We start from the raw sequence: 24,198 nt of genomic DNA on the forward strand, positions 1-24,198 counted from the left end.
GCTCCAAAGTCATCTGAAGGCCTAAATGGAGCTGGAAGGTCAACTTTCGAGATGGCTAATTCACCTGTCTGTTGGCTGGAGGCCTCAGTTCCTCATCACATAGACCTTTCATGACATGAGGGCTGTCTTCCCCCAGAGTGAGTGATCCAAGAAAGAGGCCAAGAGGGAAGCAGTCATGCCTTTTACAACCTAGTATCCGAAGTTTCATCACATTACTTATAATTTATTTTATTAGAAGCAAGGTACTAAATTTGGACCACACTCAAGGGGAAGGTAATTAAGTTCTACAGAGAAATAGAAAGTGCACATCTTTTAAAACCACCATAATAGACAAGCTGATTCAAAAATTTATATGAAAATGCATAAGACCTAAATATCCAAAACAATATTTTAAAAGAACCAAGTTGGAAGATTTATAGTAGTTGATTTCACGCTCTACTATAAAGCTATATACATCAAGACTCTGTGGTAATGGCATAAGGATATGCAAATAGATCAACAGAGCAGAGAGCCCAGAAAAAGACCTACATGTACAGCTCACTGATTTCTGACAAAGGAGCAAAAGCAATCCAGTGGGGGGGGGGGGTGTTTTTTCAGCAAAAAATGCTGTAACAATTGGACATGCATATGAGAAAAAAATAAACTTCAATCCCTACCTCACACCATATGCACAATGAATTTGAGATGGATATAGACCTAAATATCAAGCTATAACTAAAAAACTTCTATAAGAGAATATGGGAAAATACCTTTATAATCTGAGGGTAGACAAAAGTTTCTAAACGGGATAAGGAAAGCAATAACTATAAAAAAAAGATAAATTAGACTCCATAAAAATTTTAAACTTCCCCTCATTAAAAGATACTTTTTAGAAAATGAATAGACAAAACATAGACAGGGAGAAAACAGTCACCAAACATCCATCTGATAAAAGGACTTATGTCCAGGGCTTCCCTGGTGGCACAGTGGTTGAGAGTCTGCCTGCCGAGGCAGGGGACAGGGGTTCGTTCCCTGGTCCAGGAAGATCCCACATGCCACGGAGTGGCTAGGCCCCTGAGCCATGGTCGCTGAGCCTGCGCATCCAGAGCCTGTGCTCCACAACAGGAGAGGCCACAACAGTGAGAGGCCCGCGTACCGCAAAAAAAAAAAAAAAGAGGACTTATGTCCAGAATATATAACGAACCCTTGCAACTCAATAATAAAAAGACAACCCGGGGGCTTCCCTGGTGGCGCAGTGGTTGAGAATCTGCCTGCTAATGCAGGGGACACGGTTTTGAGCCCTGGTCTGGGAAGATCCCACATGCCACGGAGCAACTAGGCCCGTGAGCCACAACTACTGAGCCTGTGCGTCTGGAGCCTGTGCTCCGCAACGAGAGGCCACGATAGCTAAGAGGCCAGCGCACCACGATGAAGAGTGGCCCCCGCTTGCCACAACTAGAGAAAGCCCTTGCACAGAAACAAAGACCCAACACAGCCAAAAATAAATATAAAAATAAATAAATTAATTAAAAAGATTTTAAAAAAAAGGACAACCCGGGCTTCCCTGGTGGCACAGTGGTTGAGAATCCGCCTGCCAACGCAGGGAACATGGGTTCAAGCCCTGGTCCGGGAAGATCCCACATGTCGTGGAGCAACTTAGCCCGTGTGCCACAACTACTGAGCCTGCACTCTAGAGCCCGTGAGCCACAACTACTGAGCCTGCACTCTAGAGCCCGTGAGCCACAACTACTGAGTCCGTGTGCCACAACTACTGAAGCCCACGCACCTAGAGCCTGTGCTCCGCAACAAGAGAAGCCACCGCAATGAGAAGCCCGCACACTGCAATGAAGAGTAGCCCCCGCTCGCCGCAACTAGAGAAAGTCCGCGCGCAGCAACGAAGACTCAACGCAGCCAAAAATAAAATTAATTAATTTTAAAAAGAAAAAGACAACCCAACTTTTTTTAATGGGCAAAAGATGTGAAAAGACAATATACAAAAGATATATGAATGTCCAAGAAGCACATGAAAATGTGCTCAGCATCTTTAGTTATCAGTAAATGCTAATTAAAATCACAGTAAGATGCCACTATACACACTTCAGAATGGATAAAATTAAAAAGCATGGCAACGCTAAATGTCCTTGAGTGTGTGCAGCACCCAAAACTTCCATGATGAGAATGAAAAGTTACATCACTTTGGAAAAAAGTCTTGCAGTCCCTTAAAAAACTAAACATAGGGCTTCCCTGGTGGCGCAGTGGTTGAGAGTCCGCCTGCCGATGCAGGGGACACAGGTTCGTGCCCTGGTCCGGGAAGATCCCACATGCCGCGGAGCGGCTAGGACCATGAGCCATGGCCGCTGAGCCTGCGCGTCCGGAGCCCGTGCTCCGAAACGGGAGAGGCCACAACAGTGAGAGGTCCGCATACCGGGGAAAAAAAAAAAAAAGACTAGGAAATGAAACACTAAATTAAGGATAGTGGTTATCTCTGAAGAAAAAGAAAGAAGATGGGATGAGGGAAGGGCACATAGGGGGCTAAATGTTTACCCAATGATGGCTGCTCTTAACCAAAGAATAGTCCTCCTTTATCAAGGTCATAATTCTCTTCAATTGTCAAGCTTTAAATTGGACATTCCTAGAAGAGTGAGAACAAAGAATATCCATTTGATTGGCAAGCCTAATTGAATCAACTCCAGTGATCAACAGATCAACAGAATATCAGACAACAAAGCCAGACTGCCCTCACATCTACTGTAAAAAAGCATGTGTGTACATGGGGACAACTTATGGAATGGGAGAAAATATCTGCAAACAATGCAACTGACAAGGACTTAATTTCCAAAATATATAAACAGCTCATACAACTCAATATCAAAAAAACAAACAACCCAATCAAAAAATGGGCAGAAGACCTAAATAGGTATTTCTCCAAAGAAGACATACAGATGGCCAATAGGCACATGAAAAGATGCTCAACATCACTAATTATTAGAGAAATGCAAATCAAAACTACAATGAGGTATCATCACCTCACACCAATCAGAATGGCCATCATCAAAAAGTCTACAAATAATAAATGCTAGAGAGGGTGTGGAGGAAAAGGAACCCTCCTACACTGTTGGCGGGATTGTACAATAAATTGGTGCAGCCACTGTGGAGAACAGTATGGAGGTTCCTTAAAAACCTAAAAATAGGGTTACCATATAATCCAGAGTCCCACTCCTGGGCATATATCCAGAAAAGACAAAAACTACCACAATGTTCATAGCAGCACTATTTACAATAGCCAAGACATGGAAGTAACCTAAATGTCTATGTATTTACCTATGAGAAATGAAAATACATATCCACAAGAAGACCTGTACAAGAATGTATATCACAGCTTTATGGTTACCCAAACCTGAAAACAGCCAGGTGTCCATCAACAGGAAAATAGGTAAACTATGTTATATTCATACAATGGAATACTAATTGGCAATAAAAAGGAACTACCAACACATGCAACAACATGAATATCAAAAATACTATGCGAGTGAGTGAAAGAAGCCTGACACCAAATAGTAAATATTATATAATTCTACTCACATGCAGTCCTAGAATGAACAAATCTAATGTATGGTGAAGAAAAAAATCAGAACAGATAGTTGCCCTGGAGAGAAGGGGGAAGGTGAAGGTGAGAATTACAGGAAAGGGGCATGAGGAACTTTCATGTTTGACGTAAAGTTCTCTATCTTGATAGGGGTTTGGTTATGCATATAAATGCACTTCTTAAAATTCAGCAAATACACACGATTTGTGCATTTACATTGAATACAAATTTTACATCAGAAGAAAAAACAGAGAATTGAACTTTAATGATATGTATGTTGAAGCATTTAGAGGGAAAGTATACAGATGTTTGCAATTTATTTTAAAATGTATCAAAAAATAAAATGAATTGATAGAGGAATGGATAAACAGATACATGATAAAAAAGTACTGTATACTAAAATGTTATTGGTAGGATTTAGGCAATAGGTGAATGGATAATTACTGCAAAATTCTTCTAACTTTGCTGTACATGTGAAAATATTCATTAAAAAGGGGGCTTTTCATGCCATATTTACTATTTGGCTTTTATCCTTCAGTCAACAGAAAGTCTTCAAATGGAAAAAGCACCTAGTTCTGTAAGGAGTAATCAGTCAAGGTTTAAAGAGGTATCCACACACACGCCCCCCCACCGGACCGGTGAAGCGGCTTCGCCCCTTGGTTTGGACCTCAGGCCTCACTTCTCCTCCAGATGGACCCCAAGTGCTCCTGCCCCACTGGCGGCTCCTCCAGCTGCGCTGGCTCCTGCACCTGCAAAGCCTGCAGATGCACCTCCTGCAAGAAGAGCTGCTGCTCCTGCTGCCCCGTGGGCTGCACCAAGTGTGCCCAGGGCTGCGTCTGCAAAGGGGCCTCAGACAAGTGCAGCTGCTGTGCCTGATGTCGCGGAAAGCCTGCCCCGGGTGTCAACAGGGCAACCAGGACAAACCTGCATTTTACCATTTTTCATACAACCGGACCTGACGCTACATTCCTTTTTCTATGAAATACGTGAGTTGTAATAAAAGTTGTTGACTTTAAAAATAAAAAATTAAAATAAAATAAATAAAGAGGTATCCACTGACTGGGAATGCAGCTACAAATGACAAGGGAACAGCAGATGCAAAAGCAATCGGGTTAAGGTTGTGCGGCACACTAGGTACTCCAACTGACCTTTCCACTGAAAACATCTAAAAATTCTGGTATATTCACAAAATATTCAAATAAATGAAACAAAGAAGGAAGAAAGGGAAGAGGGGTGAAGGGAGGGGAGGTCCACCAAGGTGAGGGGTCAGATAGGAGACCTCCCCAAATAAAGGTTTAACTTCCCTACCCCAATCCCTAAACTCAGTGTTTTCTCTTACGGCCTTTCAACTGTTTAAATGAGGCGCACTCACATTATTGAGGGTAATCTTCACTTAAAGTCAACTGACTGTAGTTGTTAACCACATTTACAAGATTCCTTCAGAGCAATACCTAGATCAGTATTTGATTAAGTAACTGGATACTATAGCCAAGCCAAGTTCACACATAAAACTAAACATCACAGATAAGAAGGCCACAACTATAACAAAGCAGTATTTATTTTTTTAAACTTATTTTGACTAGATTCCAATTCGACTTTTATTGAGCACCTAGTGTTTGCCAGGCACTTCCCTGTGCGTTTTCACATGTATCATGCCATTTAATTCTCACAACCCTACCAAATATTCATTATTCTCATTTTATAGAAAATAAACTGGTACAAAGAATGATTAAGTGATTTGTCCAAAGTCACAGTGTTCAATGGAGCAAAGTTCAGAGAGGATTCTGATTCTGACTTCAAGTCATTATGGCAGGTACTTTCCCCACAGGAAAGCATGTAGGGTTTCATGTCACCATAAACTGCTTTTGCTGTCTCTTTTGGGCTCAATCATTTTTCTGGGTCCTAAAACGTTTCTTCATGCCCTTACTTTTTTTTTTTTTTTTTTTTTGGCCGCGTTGGGTCTTCGTTGCTGCGCGCGGGCTTTCTCCAGTTGTGGCGAGCGGAGGCTACTCTTCGCTGTGGCACGCGGGCTTCTCATTGCGGTGGCTTCTCTTGTTGCCGAGCACGGGCTCTAGGTGCATGGGCTTCAGCAGTTGTGGCTCCCAGGCTCCAGAACACAGGCTCAGTAGTTGTGGCGCACGGGCCCAGCTGCTCTGCAGCACGTGGGATCCTCCCGGACCAGGGCTCGAACCCGTGTCACCTACCTTGTCACGCAGACTCCCAACCACTGCGCCACCAGGGAAGCTGCCCTTACTTATTTATTATAAAACACTCTTTGTTGCACTACTGAAAACTCTCCAGGTGAGTGTTTTTCTCCGCCCATTATGAAACAGTTGGCAAAGGAACAAGGGTAGAACCCCAAAATCAAACAAACAACTTAAAATTTCAACCTGAAATAATAGTGTACTGGACAAAACTTTAAATGTTTACTATTCTCTGTATTCCAGTTAGTAAAGTTACCCAAATTACAATTTGAGGTATTTGTTCTCCTTATTTACCCATACATCAATTACTGTTCCATTAAAATAAGTAAATAGGGACTTCTCTGGCAGTCCAGTGGTTAAGACTCTGCGCTTCCACTGCAGGGGGCATGGGTTCGATCGCTGCTTAGGGAACTAAGATCCCATATGCTGCACAGCGCAGCCAAAAAAACAAAAAGGAAATAAATCATTTCTTCCAATATGTGCTACAAAATGACAATTTTTCCTAGTTAAAATCTTGGATGACCTAGGTAAATGCTAAATCAAGATTAGACTTCAAACTGTACTTAGCCTTCAAGTACAGTAGTTTCTCCTAATCTGCGGTTTCACTCTCCAAGCTTTCAAATACCCATAGTCAACTGCAGTCTGAAAATATTACATGGAAAATTCCAGAAATAAACAATTCATAAGGTTTTAACTGTGCACCGTTCTGAGTAGCATAATGAATCTTGCACCGTCCTGCTCTGTCCCGCCTAGGATCCTCAACCATCAACATCATCTGCTCCTGACATCCAACCATCCACATCATTATGGCTCAATGATCCAGGATCACCCAAAGCAAATGAATCTCCTTCTCTGCATAATCAGAAGTTAATAGTAGCCTAACACTAGGTCACAATACCTTCTCATCATGTAGGCATTTTATCATCTCAGATTATCACAACAAGAAGGGTAAGTACAGTACAATAAGATATTTTGAGAGAGACCACATTCACATAACTTTTATTACAGTATATTGTTATAACTGTTCTATTTTATTATTAGCTGTTATTAATCTCTTATTGTGCTTAATTTATAAATTAAATTTTACCATAGGTATGTATGTATAGGCAAAAACACAGTATATACCGTTGACCCTTGAACAAAACAGGCTAGAACTGTGCAGATCCACTTACAACTAATTCCTAACTATAGACCAAAGTCTAAAAGATAGTTTGGTTTGAGCTTCGCTTAGGTATTGGGAACAAATGAAAAGTGTTTCTAAAATGAAAATGTAATATGTTCAATTTTAAATTCAATTTAGCTCATTACCCAGAACAATCATTTTCAAACTTCAGTTCACATACAGTATTTTTGGCCTGTTACTGCTGGGGGCAGGGTGAAGGAGGGGGTAGTGATCAACACCTAACTTGATTTTCAAGTTAGAAACCTAGGTTCCAGTACCAGCCCTGTGATCCTGAACAAGTCACTTATCCTTTTGAACCTGGTTCCTTACATACAAACAGTGATAACGCTTACACCCCATAGGAAAAAAAGAATTAACAGTGTTTTTTGAACTATAAAGTCTTGCTTCTCCAAGTATAATCTCCAGACCAACAGCAGTGGAGTCATCTGATAGCTTATAAGAAATGCAGAATCTAAGGCCACATTCCAGGCCTACTGTACTGGAATATGAATGTTAACAAGACCTCCAGGTAATTCACATGCACATTAAAATCTGAGCAGAACTACTATAAAGCACTCTACAGATGTTAGGTATCTTCACCATTAAAAAAATAGTTAATTAGGAGCTCTTGTTGTTCTGAGGAAGTCCTATGACCTGGTAACCCATTAACAATATGACATCAACAATATCTGACATCATCCTCCTCAGCTCTATTTCCCATACTGAAAACTACTGAATGTGCATTCTGGTCTAGGTTTCACAACTAATTGGCAATATAATCTTGAGCAAATCATGTCAACTCTCAAGGTCCTTCTCCTTACATGTAAAATGAGAAGGTTAGACCACTAATTACCAACCTGAGCTCCCTGGACACACTGGTGTCCGAAAAAGTAGTAACGGAGGGAGGCAAGATAGTATGATAGTTAAGCACATAGCTTTAGAATCAAATGACCCTTGGGTCACTTAGGCTCTGCCACTTAATAGTGTTGACCTAGGGCAAGTTACTTAACCTTCTTAAACTTTAAAAGAGTTGTTATAAGGATAATAAGGGTTCGTATAAGATAATATACACATAGAGCTTTGCACATAGTGTCCCATAATGTTAGCTTTTATTATTTCTATTGGCTATTTTCAGTATCTCAAAAATCATATTTATCTGAAATAAGGCTGCAATGAAATTATTATGCTCTTTTGCTTTGGACTAGAATTATATCAATATATTAAGGTAATACATTACCTTATCTCATATATCTCATATGGATCAATACAGTGTAGTAACAGTGACTAGATCTCCTCTAATTGACAGTCACATGTGCCTCTGATTATTTGAAATGGGGATAAACTACATTAATAATTATAATTTATGTAGAAACAATAAGTTACAATTTATATAAAAATAATAATAAATTCACGGAGCCCATGACAGAAAATAATAAAAGGCTTCTTTCTAATGAAAAAGTTAAAACAGACACTATGTCACCATATGATCCAGAAATTCCACTTTTGGGTTGAAGAGATATTTGTACACCCATGTCACAGCCTCACTATTCACTACAGCCAAGAGGTGGAAGCAACCCATGTGTCCATCAGTGGATGAATGGATAAGCAAAATGTAGTATATACATACAATGAAATATTATTCAGCCTTTGGAAAGAAGGACATTCTAACACATGCTACAAAATGCTACATAAGGACATTATGCTAAGTGAAATAAGCCAGTCACCAAAGAAAAAAACAAAAAAACAAAAAAAAACCCCACTGTTGATTCCACTTATATAAATTCATAGAGACAAAAAGCAGAAGATTGGTTGCCAGGGTCTGCAGGGGAGGAGGAAATACGGAGTTGTTAAATGGAAATGGAGTTCCAGTTTTATAAGATGAAAAGAGTTCTGGAGATTGGTTGCACAACAGTGTCAGTGTACTTAACACTACAGAACCGTACACTGAATAATGGTTAAGACGGTAAATTTTATGTTATGTGTGTTTTTCCACAATGATTAATAAATAAATAAATACACAAACAACCAACCAGCTAGCTAGCTGGTATGGCAGTTCTTCCAGCACTAACACTGTAAAGCCTTTATGCTTTAAGTTTTTAATAAGCACCCCTTCCTCGCATTCCAAAGTACCATATACGTATGTCCATCACAGTATCCGGAACAATTTACTGGCAGTCTCTGACTGTATAACTTAAATCTAAAGCCTTTGGTACACTAAATTTGACCCTTCATTTGGCCTTCATTCTTCAGTGGACTTACGGTGTTTCTGAGCTATGAGTCAGAGGCAGTGATGCTTGCTCATCAATAACCCTCAGGAAAAAGACTATCATCCTTAAGGTGACAGGATGTCACTCCACCAGCCCACAGAACCCCATGGCCAAAAGAAGCCTGAAGCACGCTCACTTCCTTGAGGCTACTATTCAGAGAAGAGAGTGGGAAGGGGCCTGAAAAAACGAAAGGAAAAGGGTGCAAGGAGGTACAAGCAGCTAGATGCCTTGAGTGGCATATGTGTACGGCAGGGGCAGCTGATTAAAGCCTCTCTAGTCTTGGGCTGCACTGGCAATGAAGGACAGACTCCTTTATCCCATCTAAGCAAATCCCATCATAAAGGTGTAAAGACTGAGGGTTGCCCTGCTTCCTTTCTGCCCAATTCCTATTAATAGGATGGGGAGAGGGGCAGCAAACCTGTGAGAAGAGACAACACCTACCTCGCTTGAATCATCCTAGCCCAAGGACAAAAGGGAGATAGCTAGATGGTCCTACCAGAAGTTACCATCCATTCTCCCCATCCATGCAAGTCTTACTAGCCAGGTTACCCCCTCAGACTGAAGTAGCTCCTATGAAACCCATAATTAGGATTTTAAAATATTTTTTAGCTTTCTGATAAATAAACCCTCCTTTATAATATATCAAATTTTAAACATTCTTCTTTCAAATACATTTTTAGGAATGCATTTCCCTTGAAAGTAGGAAATGCCTATTTGAATTTATCTGTTCATACCTCTACTGGCTTATTAGTTACCTTGAACAGAGAGACAGTCTTTGTATAGTTTTGTATTTTAAGTCAATGACAAAATAAGTTTTCAATAAATACTTGCTGAATAAATTAAACATTCTGAAAAAAAATTTAACCGGGTAATTCTCCCTTGAGGCCATAATTAAAACACAGAATTCCCTTCTGCTTCCCTTTAGGAAATATTTCTTCCATAAAAACGACAGCACCTGAAATTCCACTTCCTGTGACAGTGTTTCTTGGTAGAAAGAGTTGTCAGACCTATATTTGAATACCATTTCTGCCACTTAATAGCTGTATGACACTGAGCAAGTTACTTAACTTCTCTAAGACTCAGTTCCCTCACCTATAAAATGGGGATAACACCACCTATTTACTAGGAATGTTACTAGGATTAGAAATACACAAGCAGTCTTCACTTTGCAGAGTTCTAATATGCACAAATTTCAGTTACCACAGTTTCGTTAAACAATACCGATTCCCCAACAACACAATTCAAATTTCAGTTACCACAGTGTATTAACTGTGAATAACTGAATACAGTACAAACTTCACTACTAGATCTTCAATCCACAAATGACTATGTAAATAATAGAAGCACATCACGATCGGTGACTAACCAAGTCACTTCTTTTAAAGTTTGTTGGTGGATTTGACAAAATAAATTGCAAAGGAACAACAATTAGGCCATTGGTGGACTCCTCATCAGTAACAGTAAAAGCCAGGATACAATGGAATAATATCTTAAAAGTGCTGACAGAAAAATATCTCTCTGCCTAAATTTCTAACTATAGATAAAAGACCAGGGCAAAGTCTGTTGGTGTTTAGTCACTGCACATCTGTTATTCAATTCATGTACAGACGGCAAAGCATGTAGCTAAGTTGCCTCCTTGTCTCCTGGTGATAAATGTATGCGACATGCTACAAAAATGGATAATTGAAAGGTGGAACAGGCCAACAATGTTGAAAGTGCAGCAAAGAAACAAAAAGTAATAGTGTTAACGGGGTGGGGGAGGGATGGATTGGAAGTTTGGGATTAGTAGATGCAAACTATTATATAGAGAATGGATAAACAACAAGGTTCTACTGTACAGCACAGGGGACTATATTCAATATCCTGTGATAAACCATGATGGAAAAGAATACGAAAAAGAATGTATATATGTATAACCAAATCACTTTGCTTTACAGTAGAAATTAATACAACATTGTAAGTCAACTATACTTCAATAAAATAAAATTTTTTTAAAAAGTAATAATGTTGGAAATAAAATCCCAATCAAACATAAACGGAGTTATAGAAGAATTAACTGACCATGACAATGTTGACCCTGTTGGCCATTCGAGAGACTAGATATGCAGCCAGAGGAACTTAGTGAAGGCAAACTTATCGACACAGATGAAGAAAGTGGTTGTGAGAAAAGGATGAAGATGGAACAGAAGTGACACCAGCAAAAACTCTGCATTAAAGGAACTCTCAGAAATATTTCACAATATTGAAAGTGCAGAGAATGAAATGTTGGAACCTGATCTAAAGTTAGAAAGGAGCATGACAATCCACCAAGGCATAGAAAAAAATACTCATTCCATATCATAAGTTACATGACAAGAAGGCAAGTACTACTCAAATTACTCTAGATAAGTTCTTCTACAAATAAATAACATTTTAATTCTCAATGTTTTTAATGTTTTAAATTACAGCGTACTAAATAAATATTAGTTTTAACATTTTTTTCATTTCTCCATATATTTATGACTAACAATAAGAGGATTTACAATGTTTGACAAAAGTGTGTAAAGGTCACGGAATACTCATAACTTTTCTCATTGATTATGAAGATCACTTTGCCAGGTTTTAACTTGCATGGTCATTTGTATTGTCCCATACTACCATGCAAAGTACCTGTAACTTCTGGCACATCAAGGCACTTAGTATTTCACAACTGAAGAGAAACTGGCTACCTTTTCCCATGATTCTTACAATCCACCCAAACAAAAAAGGAATATGAGCTCATCTTGGATGACGTTAAGAAGACAGCGTTTCAGGTTTTTCAGTGACTGAGAACTGTTGCCATCTTTACATGCAATTCTCCAAACTTGTCCTTAGATTACCCAAAACACACACACCCCAATGCTGAAAGACAGGCTTCATGAATAGTTATTCAATTTGTCATCTGTGATAGTATACTACTTCATGCTTGTCCTCATCCCCTGCAGGCAAGGGCAAAACAATGAATGTGTGATAGAAGTAATATGGTATAGTAGCTTTAGAGTCAGACCTCAACTTGAATACTACCTCTACCCCACTTTTTGCAACCTTAGATAAATTACTTGTTAGAGTTTCAATTTCCTAATCTGTGAAATAAGGATAATAATGCCTTCTTTTTGGAATTATAGTAAATATCGAAAAAGATAAGATATATGAAGTGCTTAGCAAAGTGTGGTACATAGTAAGCACTTAGATATAGCTATTATCACATTATTATTCTGAATATTTCTATAATTATTGTAAATATTATAACGATAATAAAGTTGCATTTGTTTTAAACACATTATTAATCAGCCTATTTTTCAAAGATCAAGTCTCTTACTCAAAGATATGATAGACACACACCACTTGCTGGGTGAGAGGGTTGACCTCAACCTCCAGATCATTTTCTCCCAAGGTACAAGTGCAAAGGGCTGCCAACACTCACTCATCCTGTTCTTGCAACCCCTGATTCCTATGTCAAAACCCTCCCTGCTGGCTACTCAAGAGTTTCCTCTTCTGAGGTCATTAAGAACTAAAGCCATTTCCCATTTCTCAGAGCTATCTGTCAGAACAGTAGTATCTTGCTGTCTCATAACTCACATGACTTAACTGTCAGTTTTCTCTTTTGATTCTAATCCTTCATTCTAAACTAAGAGTCATTATTACCTATATTGCCCATAAAGCTGCAAAGGACCTAAAGGCCAACTAAAGCCATCCTCTTTTCTCTACCAAACAATTAATTCCCGCTAAAATATCCATGTGAGTTGGTTGAGCAAGGTCTGTTTGAACACTTTCAGTGACAGAAAGCCCTCTACCTCTCAACAAATCAACCCATTCAATGATTATAACTTTAAAATTTTCCTTACGTTGAAGCAAAATCTCTCCCCTTACAGGCAGTTTCCACCCATAGGCTCTAATTCCACATTGTGGCGAAATACAGAAAGCTTAACTTCTCTATATCACAGCCCATTCAACATTTTAAGAACCCTGAGTTTCACTCTTCCACATTACAAATTTCTAGTTCAGAAAGCACAATTTCAAGTCCCTTCTCTCGTGGACCTCCTCTGGACCATGTATGGGCTTGCCAACGTGATCTAACAGCAAACTGATAAAGCACTTCCTTTGCCAACATTTGAGCTGCTGAGTAATTATACTACGAATGACCCCTTTGCCCATATTCATCCATTATTATATAAAAATTATTAATTTAAGCTAGTAGTTCAGGAAAAGTAACTCTCAGCCTAAATCACAGTTTAAAGGGAATAGTACTAAAAGTCTTAAAAACTACCAAAAGAGTTCTTTTTTAATCCTAGCCAATTATTGGCAATAAAGTAGGATCAGCTGGCATGAAAGTCTTGCCTCTTTCCTACAAAGCCAAACACGTCTGGGACAAAGACCCAACAATGGGAAGGTTAGCTAAAAAAGAGTTTTGCTTCATGTCCTGAGAAAGTTGAGCCAATTAAAAGAAGGCAGTAATAGTGAGTCAAAAAATATTCTCTGTACCTTGCCAGAAGCAGGTACCTGAAGAAGGATCAAATGCTGTGCTCTCAAAACTTGACCACAGTAAACTACAGAAAAAGTGGCAGATTTTTCCTGTTCTTAGCCTGGAAGGAACAATCATCTGGGGAAATACACACACACACACACACACACACACACACACACACACACACACACACACGGCACCCCAAGGGGCAAGTCAGGGGCAGCAGCTGGAGGAGAATTCTTCCCCAAGTCCTCAGAAGGTGTAATCAGTGGAAGTAGCGTCCTCAGAAGAACCTTAACCTTCGTCAGGTAGTCGGAGAGGAGGCAGAGTGGAGTAGGGACTTGATCCCTTGTGCTCTTAGGAACCTGGCACGAGCCGGAAGGTACAGACTAGATGCTGCCTTCTACTCCTGGTGCAAGGAGATAGCTGAATGATCGTACTCAGAAAGGAGGTGATCGCTGGTACCCGAAGATATCCTGGGTGAGACTGGGCTGGGGGGTAAGGGTTGGGGGTCGGTATCTGAGACCGGGAAAACCGTTCCCTGGAGGTGACCGAAGGAGGACTCACAGGAACAGAGAACGAGGAAGGGAAAGACCGCGTTTTCACGTATTTGGGGGAAGACTGAGCTAGGACCTCTTCCCTTCTCCTGTGCCCTTGCGATGAAGGTGGTGGCAGCAACAGTAGGAGCAGGTGTCCCGGGCCCTCATTCAAATGAGCAGAGTCCCCCACTGTCCCAAGCTCTACTCGGGCTGCCCCCACTTGCCCCTCAGGCAGCGAAATCCCCATTCCCAACCCTGCCCCTCAGGCTTCCCCTAAGGTCCAGCAGGGGCTCTCCACATCTCTTCCGACCCCCAACCTCGAGGCCCCCCTCAACCCGTCCAGACCGGCCCTCGTCACCCGCCACATTGGATTCCCCTAGCTGCTGCCTTCCTCCGCAGCATTCCCGTTCCTGTCCCCTGGCCCGGTCTCTCCACGCCACCTCCCCCGGCCAGGCCCCGTGCCTCCCCCGGCGGCCAGGTCCGCCCTCTCCCTTCCTCACGCGGCGTCTCCCCTTCAGACCGGCGCCCTCCCTCCCTCGCTCCCGCCTCAGGCCGGCACCCGCACTCACAGAACTCGGCGATGTACCAGGTCACCGCGTAGTTCTCCTCGCACCAGTCCAGCGTGGAGGTCGTGGGGCCCCAGTAGCCCTCGCGGTCTCCGGCCGGAGCCATAGCGTGCGCCGCCGCCGCCGCCCAGGCACTCCGCTCTTTGCGCTCGGTTCCGCGGGTTCCCAGGCCGGCTCTGGCCCTGCTGGCGCGCTACCCTTGCGCTCCACCCGCTCTCCCTCCCCGAGGGGCGGGGCCCGGCGCCGTCAGAGACCCGCCCGGCCGGAGACCCCGCCCACCGCGGCCGGCGCAGGGCCCAGCCGGAGGGCGCCGGGACTGCCCTGCCCCCTCCTTCCCAGGGAAGGGGTGTGAGCTGGGCCACCGGCCCCGCCTCGACACGCCCTTGACTGTGGGTTGGGCGTTCCTGACATCCCCGAGGCTGTTTTCTATCTGGATGCTTGAGCTTGAATGTGTGTACGGGGCGGGGGTTGATTTTACTGCGGCGGGGGTGGGATGAAGGTTAAACAATCAAGCCATGGCTTGATGAAACCAGTGCAGAGACGCACCTCAGTGTCCTTCTTCGGCCGCAGGCCTGAAAAGGAGCTCAGAAACCGAATACTCCCAGCCCCGCTGGGGACTCCCAGGAAATAATAATTTTCTGTTAAAGGTATAAGTGTCACCTGGGAACAAAGGGCAACAAACCCCGGACCGAGCAAAAAGAAGAGAGAGGGGGAACTTAGGGATCCTAAAAAACAGTGCAGCCAGAGCACTAAAGCAGAGTTCACCTGCTTCCGTTTGGGCTTCCAAGCTCAGAAGTTTCTACCTTCTAGCAATCTATAATTGTGTCCTACTCTTCAGGCAACCAACAGCCTCCCCTACTACCAGCCTCAAGACCCTAATACTTCACAGAGCTGCTGGAAGGATCTTTTTAAAACACAAATGCAACCGCCCCCTGCCCCTTGTGTTCAGCTACACCAAACTCTTCCCTAGCTCAGAATGTGCAGGGCCCACTCTCATCTTCCTGCCTTTGCTCCTGCAGTTCAGCTGGGACTGCCTGCCTTCCTCTCTTCTCCATTTAGCTAATTTCCACTGGCCCTTTAGAATCCAACTTCCTGAAACCCTCCCTGACTCTCACCCCCAAGAGCTCCCTTGACCTTTGTTCACATCCTCCAGTGATAGATACATTCTGATCTGAAAGTTTGATTTCCATTCTTTATGGTCCTAACACCCAGGACTCCCACCTGACCAAGCAGTTTGAAATGAAGAGTATAGTTAAGGATGACACAACTGCTATTTTCTAAAGAAATAAGTCAATTAAGGTGTAATTGAAGGTAAAAAAACAAGGAGAGATGAGGCACCCACAGCCTTTCTACAAAGTGACCCTACCGGATGACAGAGGCAGAACCTTTATTTGCAGGGTGCAAAACCTAGGAATAGAGTCTGTGTTTTAATAGAAATAGTGGGATATCGAAATTTTTCTTTTGAACAGCAGACATTGAGCTTCTGCTATGTACCCTGCCTTTGGCTGAGTGCTAGGAACACATGGAGGTAAACAGTAAAGATTCAAGATGGCAGTCTCCGGAGAGATTAATAAAATTGAGGTGTGGGAAAACTTCTATTTCTAATCATTTTTTATCTTGTCCTCTAAAATTTCTGTCTCATGTGTATTCTTTTTTTTTTTTTTTTTTTTTTTTTTTTGCGGTACGCGGGCCTCTCACTGCCGTGGTCTCTCCCGTTGCGGAGCACAGGCTCCGGACGCGCAGGCTCAGCGGCCATGGCTCACGGGCCCAGCCGCTCCGCGGCATATGGGATCCTCCCAGACCGGGGCACGAACCCGTATCCCCTGCATCGGCAGGCGGACTCTCAACCACTGCGCCACCAGGGAGGCCCCTCATGTGTATTCTTAATATGTATATTAATCATAAGTGTATATAATTTATAAATGATTATACATATATTTGTATACTCATAATGAATATGCAGAAATACATACTAAAAGTGATTTGCTGATGAGATTGCAATAAAAACTGTAGAGACCACAACCGTAGACTGTGATAATACTTGCTAGGAGTAAAGCAAAAATTAGGGTTTTGCGGGAGCCCTTATGTGGAAAGAACCCCTAACTCAGCCAAATGACTCAAAGCAGGGGATGAGGCCTTGGCTAAATCAATACCTTGTCACATCAACAGTTACAGGGAGGTGGGACCTACCATGACCAGGACAAAATTTAGAGGAGAAAAATTAATTTTTCTCACCAAGGCAAAAGATGCACTGCAGTAGTATCACTCAGAAAACACAAATGTATTTCATAGGTCCTTCAGCAATGTCTGTCCTCCTTTCTCTCTTTTCTAAAAAACTACCCCCCACCTCAGTATAAATGCAATGCATGGAAATGTAAGGAAACCAGAACAGCCAAAACTATCTTGAAAAAGAACAAAATTGGAGGACTTACACTTCCTGATTTCAACACTTAATACAAACCTACACTAATCAAGACAGTGTAGTACTGGCATAAGGATAAACATGTAGATCAATGGAATAGAATTGAGACTCGAGAAATAAAAACTGTAAATTTATGGTCAGCTGATTCTCAACAAGGATGCCAAGGGAACGAATAGTCTTTTCAACAACTGGTGCTGTGAATTGTATACTTTTTTTTTTTAATTAATTAATTTATTTTTATTTTTGGCTGTTTTGGGTCTTTGTTGCTATGCATGGGCTTTCTCTAGTTGCGGTCTTCGTCGCGGTGCGGGGACTTCTCATGGTGGTGGCTTCTCTTGTTGCGGAGCACAGGCTCTAGGCGCGGGCTTCAGCAGTTGTGGCTCACGGGATCTACAGCACAGGCTCAGTAGTTGTGGCGCACGGGCTTAGTTGCTCCATGGCATGTGCGATCTTCAGGGACCAGGGCTCGAACCCATGTCCCCTACATTGGCAGGCAGATTCTTAACCATTGCGCCACCAGGGAAGTCTGAATTGTGTACTTTAAATTGTACACTAAATGTTCTAAATAGTGGAACTGTGTAGTATGTGAGTTATGTCTTAATAAAGCTTTCTTTAAAATACATTCTCATGTTGGAAAAATTAGAAAATATCCAAAAAAGTGTAAAAAATAAAGGAAATCACCTATAATCTCACCAACTAGCAATAACCATTGTCAACCTTTAAGTATATTTTCTTCGAGCATTTTATCTATGGATTCTTTTTCACATGATAGAGCTAATAATGCCTTTATACAGCATATTTTTTCATAAGCATTTCTCATGCCATTAAAAAATCCTTGTAAATATATTAATAGTTACATTCAATTTTATAGATAAGCCACAATTTACTTAATTATTAAATATCCATGTTACTACTCCCTTACTTCTAGGTATTTAGGTTATTTCCAAAGTCTATATTTATTTTTCAACTAACAAATGAGAACCCAAATTTGAAAGCTTTGAACCAGATTCCTACTGGAAACCCTTTCTACTAGTTCCCAAAACAACTAAAGAAATCCCAGCTGTAACCCATTTTTTCCACATGAGATACATTGCACCATAACTTCATAACTGCAAAGGAAAATTTGAATCCACCAAGACTGAGTGTGTAGGCTCACCACAGATTAAGAGACCTTATGATCTACAAGTTACCTCCTGGCCTCTCTAACAGCGAGGCACAGTCATGGCAACCTATCAACACTTCCTAGCCCCCATTCATAGGGGATATTAGAGCATCACCCAAATGCAATAGACTGCAACCTGGGGACACAGCCCCAAGCCTCTCTGGGAAGAGTCTCCTGACAGCCAGCCTGGGTTGGGGCCTCTCTATGTTCCTGCAGCCCTTGGGTTTCCTTCCACCATAGCCCTTCTCACCCCTCACAGTAGTCTGTTTAGGAGTTGGTCTCCAGCCCCTGTCCCATTCTACCTCCGTATCTCCCTCCAGTCCCTCACTTAGGCCTGACACAGAATTGGTGCTCAGGGAATAGTCATAGAACAATAATAATAATAAGGTAACATTTATTAAACATTTAACCATGGGCCAGGCCTGTTCTGAGTCCTTTATACACATTAACTTAGTTAAATCTTACAACAACCTTATGAGGTATTTAGATACTGTTCTTTTCCCCATTTCATAGTTAGGGACATTAAAGTACAAGGAGGTTGAGTAACTTGCCTGAATATACATGACTAGTTGGCAGCAGAGCCAGGATTTGAATTTAGGCATTCTAGCTTCAGAGCATTGGTGCTTAACAGCTATGTTAAGAAAAATTGCTAATGAATTTGTAAAATATTGAGAATGAAGCCTAACTCTGAGAATTTTATAGGGATATGGAGGGCACGCATGAAGGTAAGCTCCACGAGTACAGGCACCATGTAATACCACTGTATCCCCAACATACAGTCTGATACAGATTAAGTCCTCAATGAATATGTGGTGAATGAATGACATAAAAAGACAAGGATGGAAAAGGTACAAGAGAAGAAGAATTTTTAAAGTGTTACTACACTTGTTATTTACTTTCTCTGTTTAATATAACAAGCAATACACATTCATTATGAAAAAATTAACACTATAGATGAGGAAAAGTTTTATTATGAAATATATGATGTATAAAATAATATATCACTTATATATAAAGTATCAAGAATAATAATGAAGTGAATCTTTATATAGCCACCACCCAGCTTAAGGGATAGAACTTGATTCCTTAAGCCCTTGTGTGTCCTTCTCCAATCTCATCACTTTCCTCCTTCCAGAAGCAACCACCTTCCTGAATTTTGTTTTTATCATTCCTTTACTTTTCTATATACTTTTATCCCATGAATGTATCCCTGAGCATAAATTTTGTATGTTTTTGAATTTTATAAAAGTGGACTCATATAATAAGGATTCTTCTGAGATTTGCTTTTTTAAGCTCCACATTATTCTTTTAAGAGTCATCCATGTTATGCCATAAATCTGTAGTTTCTTCATTTTTAGTCTTTTATAATAAGTGTTCTGGGGAATTCCCTGGTTGTCCAGTGGTTAGGACACTGTGCTTTTACTGCTGTGGGCCTGGGTTCGATCCCTGGTCAGGGAACTAAGATCCTGCAAGCAGCATGGCAAAAAAAAAAAAAAAAAAAAAAAAAATTTAATTAAAAATAAAAAAGTCTTCTCTTGTATGACAGCCACAGTGGATTTATCCATTTTCCTGAGATGGATATAAGTTGTTTCCCATTTTTGCTATTATAACCAATTCTACCCTGAACCTTCATTTTTACAAATCTGATACACATGTGCAAAAGTTTCTTTAACATGTTACCTGTGAATGGACGTCTTTGCATCTTCAAATTTATTAGATAACACCAAATAGTTTTCTAAAATGGTTGTACCAATTTACATTTCTACAATAAAATTGTTTCATAATATAAAATGTATTTATACAAATAAAAATATAATCCACAATAAAAAATGTATATATAAAGAATCACTTGAAATTTCATCACTTGGTAGTAACCACTGATAATACTGATATTTTGGTATATAACTGGCCAAACATTTTTCTGTGTGTGTGTATGTTTTATTAAGCCATAGACATGTATTTGTTTTGTTAAAATAGAATAAAATAATACAGATCATTTTGGAGCTTCCTGTTGTCACTTACAGTACATGATAAGCATTAAAGAATAAATGTCTTATGCACCTGCCGATGCTTATGTTTCCAGAAACATTATTAGTGTGATCATCACTCCCAATCCGAAACTTTGAGACTTAACTGCCACTTCTATGGCTGGACCCCAAGCCCTACTATTCAGGCAGAGTTAGTGCTTCCCTCCCCTTGCTTTCTAGGTCCCCGTGCATTTCCCACACTTGGCTTCATTGCCTGTTGACTAGCTTGTACCCACAAGGCAGCTATGAGTTCCTGGAGAGAAAGGATCTCCTATATTCAATTTATGTTCCCAGTGCCCAGAACTGGGTCTAGCATGTGAGCAAATCTGCAGATATTTTTGAGATTAAGTGACAAATCCACTTTTATGAAGCAATCTGAATAGCAGTTAAGGGTATTGGCTTTGGAAAGTGGCAAACATGACCTTGTATCCCAAACTCACCTCTTAATAAGCTGTAATTTAACCTCTCTAAGGTTTCCCCATCTATAAAATGGGGAAGCAGTAGTACCCACTTCATGTTTAGATTAAATTCAAAAAATAATTGCTAAACACAGTACCTGGAAATGGAATGAAACCAATACATCTCAGGGTATTGTGGTATTATTACTCTGAAGGGAGGAGAAAGCCTCCTTGGTGAAGCACAGGGAATCATACTGCCCACTAGGCACAGGGAAGATACTGGGGAACATCTGGGCCTGATTTTCCCATAAGACCTGTTTCTAAAATAAGATGAAACTTGGATTACAGAGAACAAAAAGCCAATTTCACACTCCTTGAGGTAGCTCAACTTCGTTGATCCCTAGTCTCCCTGTATTTCCTCTCACAGTCTGTCCCCCACTCCCATACTCTAGCCACAGCCATCTGCTGCCAGTGTCTCTGGCACTATTCTAGACAATAGAAGAAGACAAAATAGACACATTTCAAGCATAGGAATGAGGTGTAACAAACAATTATAATAGTTAACACTTACGTAATGTTTACTCTGTTCCTGACACTGTTCTGAGTACTTTTCAACATTACCTTCTAAAATCTTTCTAACAACCCCATGAATGAGGGCTACCTTTAGCTCTCATTTACCAGTAATGAAACTGACATGGTGAGGTTTCACCCAAGAGCACCCAGATAATAGTGGCTGAGCAGAGGCTGGAATCTAGGCACTCTGGTGCCAGTGGCCATGTTCTTAACTACTGTGCCAGGCTGGTCCTGCCGGAGCTCAGAAGAGGGGCTGTGCAGGACAGAGAGGACTGTGCACAACACTGGATTAGATTTGAATTTTCTCAACTCCTGGAATGTAGAACATGAGGCTTGAGAGTTCTGCAGGGACGATTCCCTTAGGGACCTAGAGGGTTTTAAGGAAGAGATCGACCTGGGTAAATGTGCAGAGGGGAGGATGGATTGATTGAATTGGGAAAGACTGAAGACATGGAGGCTCCTGAAGAGACTTGCAGTGATTTGGTTAGTATCAGGAGTGACAGAGAGGAGAGGACAAATGTACAGATGTTTAGGGGATAGAATCAACAGGAGTTGGAGAGAGACTGGGGATGGGGGGCGGAGGGACTGAGGGAGAAGTAGGAAGTGGACTGCTCCTGGGTTTCCAGCTAGTCCTGGCTGCTGGAAGACCAGCAAATGAATCTGGCTGCAATGAGTATGTGTGGGTAGGCAGTCAGTGCAGGAGATGGAGAAAGCATTATTGGGCAAGAAAACAGCCTGCAAGGGCTTGAAAGGGCAAGAGGAATGTGGGCAGAATGAGACATTCAGGGTGGCTGCCCATGTGTGCAGAGATGGGGGAGTGGCGGAGGCAATTATCAGGGATCGAGGATGGAAAGATGGGGGCCTAATATGCTGTAATAAGGCATTTGGGCTTTATCCTAGAGACCACAAAAGTGTTCAAGAGAGGGAATAACGTGTTTCCATGTGTTAGGGAGAATAGATTTTTGGCCTGGGGATTTTTTTTTTGTTGGGAGCAAGGTGGGGAGAAGTGAGGAATCAGGAAAATTGGCCTGATTGGCTTCTAAATCAATTAGGACGCTGTGACAAATAATCTTGACAAAAGATGGGACAGGCCGGTTAAATTGCAACACAGGTCCTGGGCCAGCAGCCCTCGCACCAACCTTCCCAGAAGGAACTCCAGGGGTACTTGCTCCAGGAAAAACAGAGGACAGCTGAGGTTTACCAAGTCAGCTCCTGAGCCCCACACATGCCACACCCTGGGAAGTAAGTCACCACACTTACGAGCAGAGTCATCAGCCCTTGCTTAAGCACCTGGAAAGTTGTTACAAAATAAATTTCAGGTGGGTTGAGTATGAATTGAATAGCCCTAAATTGATTGTTTTGTTTTGAATGAGGTTATGGAAACATCAACAACAAAAAAGTAACCTAAAGACACTTGCCCTGTGAACAGGAATTCCGCCTTTCAACATTGCCCACAAACTGAGCCCTCTCCGTCCTTTAACCCATAAGAATCTCTTACTTTTGTGCGTTTTGGGTGCCTGGTTTTCTTGTACCGACCCAAACACTGTCAGTTACCATCTAGATGCTGACCTAAATCGCTATCTCTAACCCAGATCGGTCTCCAGAGCTTTCGCCCTTGAATCAATTAAGATCATGTTTTGTGCAGGTGACAGAAAACCAGTCCCCGTGGCTTAACTAAATTAGGGTTTATTTTTCTCAGATGGTAAACAGCCCAGGGCCATACAACAGCTCCATAACGTTCAAATCCTTCTGTCTCCCTCCTCTACCTTCCTTAGCATAAGCCTTCATCCTCAAGGTTACAAAATGGTTGTATCTTGTCCAAGCATCGCAACCCTGTTTAGGCAGGAAGAGGGAAGGACAGGGTAAAGGGCAAATGCCGCCTGGGCCTGTACATTGTTATCAGGAAAACAATAGCTTTTCCAGAACCTCCACTCGAGGATGTCCACTTAGAGCTTATTGGTCAGAACTGGATCATCTCGTGACCAACCACAGAGAGTCTGGGAAGACTGGCAAGAGAGTCTAGGAGGGTGAATGTTTTAAATGGGCACTTCACTGTCCCAAACAAAGCTGGCTTCTGTTAGGAGAGAAGGGGGAGAGGATATTGAGTGAGTAACTAGCAGGATTTCCACCTATCTTCTGGACAGCTCTACTTGGGTATTTCATAAGGATCTCAAATTCAGTATGTTCTGAAGTGATCTTGTCATTTTCCCTCCACACTGGTTTCTCTTCCAGTGTTTTTTTTTTTAACTATGATGAAATTCACAACCATTGACCCAGTTTGCTAAAGAAAGTCTTAACTCCTTCCTATCTGCATCTAGCGGTATCCAATCAGTTATCACCCGTATGGATTCTCGTATCTGTCCACTTCCCACCTTCTCTCCCTGCCATTGTCTCAGTCCTAGTCAGTAGCGCCTGTTCCCTTCCTGATTGCCCTGAGGAAATTCTTGCCCTATTCCAGTCCTGCAGCCTATTCTTTACATTGTGTCTACCACAGGGTTCTTTCTTTTTTTTTCTTTTTTTAATATTTATTTATTTATTCATTTGGCTGCACTGGGTCTTTGTTGCGGCACTCGGGATCTTCGTTGCTGCCTGCGGGATCTTCCTTTCAGTGTTTGGGATCTGATCTTTCAGTTGCAGCATGCGGGATCTAGTTCCCTGACCAGGGATCGAACCTGGGCCCCCTGCATTGGGAGCGCAGAGTCTTAACCACTGGACCACCAGGGCAGTCCCCACAGGGTTCTTTCTTAAATTCAAAACTATCGATGCCCTCTCCCAAAAAAATAAATTTCCCACTACCTGTAGGGTAGTCCAAACTCGCTGACAGACCAGC

At 41.7% G+C, this 24,198-nt stretch overlaps 2 protein-coding genes across 3 annotated transcripts in view; one reads left to right on the forward strand and one right to left on the reverse strand.

Annotated features, from left to right (window-relative positions):
* Positions 1-14,892, reverse strand: part of ACER3 (alkaline ceramidase 3) — a gene marked incomplete at its 5' end in the record, with an annotated part of 196,778 nt that extends 181,886 nt beyond the window's left edge. For both annotated transcript variants that reach the window (XM_079709508.1, XM_079709507.1), the window contains one exon: positions 14,790-14,892. In XM_079709508.1, coding sequence (XP_079565634.1) covers positions 14,790-14,892 — 103 coding nt within the window. The remainder of the gene's footprint in view (positions 1-14,789) is intronic.
* On the forward strand, positions 4,227-4,457 carry LOC307056067 (metallothionein-1A-like). The gene has a single exon (XM_079708535.1). The coding sequence runs from the start codon at positions 4,256-4,258 to the stop codon at positions 4,439-4,441; it is 186 nt and encodes a 61-aa protein (XP_079564661.1). The 5' UTR covers positions 4,227-4,255; the 3' UTR covers positions 4,442-4,457.
* Positions 14,893-24,198: the final 9,306 nt, after the last annotated feature.

Source organism: Hyperoodon ampullatus (assembly GCF_949752795.1).
Source record: "Hyperoodon ampullatus genome assembly, chromosome: 7".
Taxonomy (NCBI): Eukaryota; Metazoa; Chordata; class Mammalia; order Artiodactyla; family Ziphiidae; genus Hyperoodon; species Hyperoodon ampullatus.

Excerpts from the sequence above, each read along its gene's own strand:
- LOC307056067 (XM_079708535.1), top strand. The coding sequence starts at position 4,256 with ATGGACCCCAAGTGCTCCTGCCCCACTGGCGGCTCCTCCAGCTGCGCT.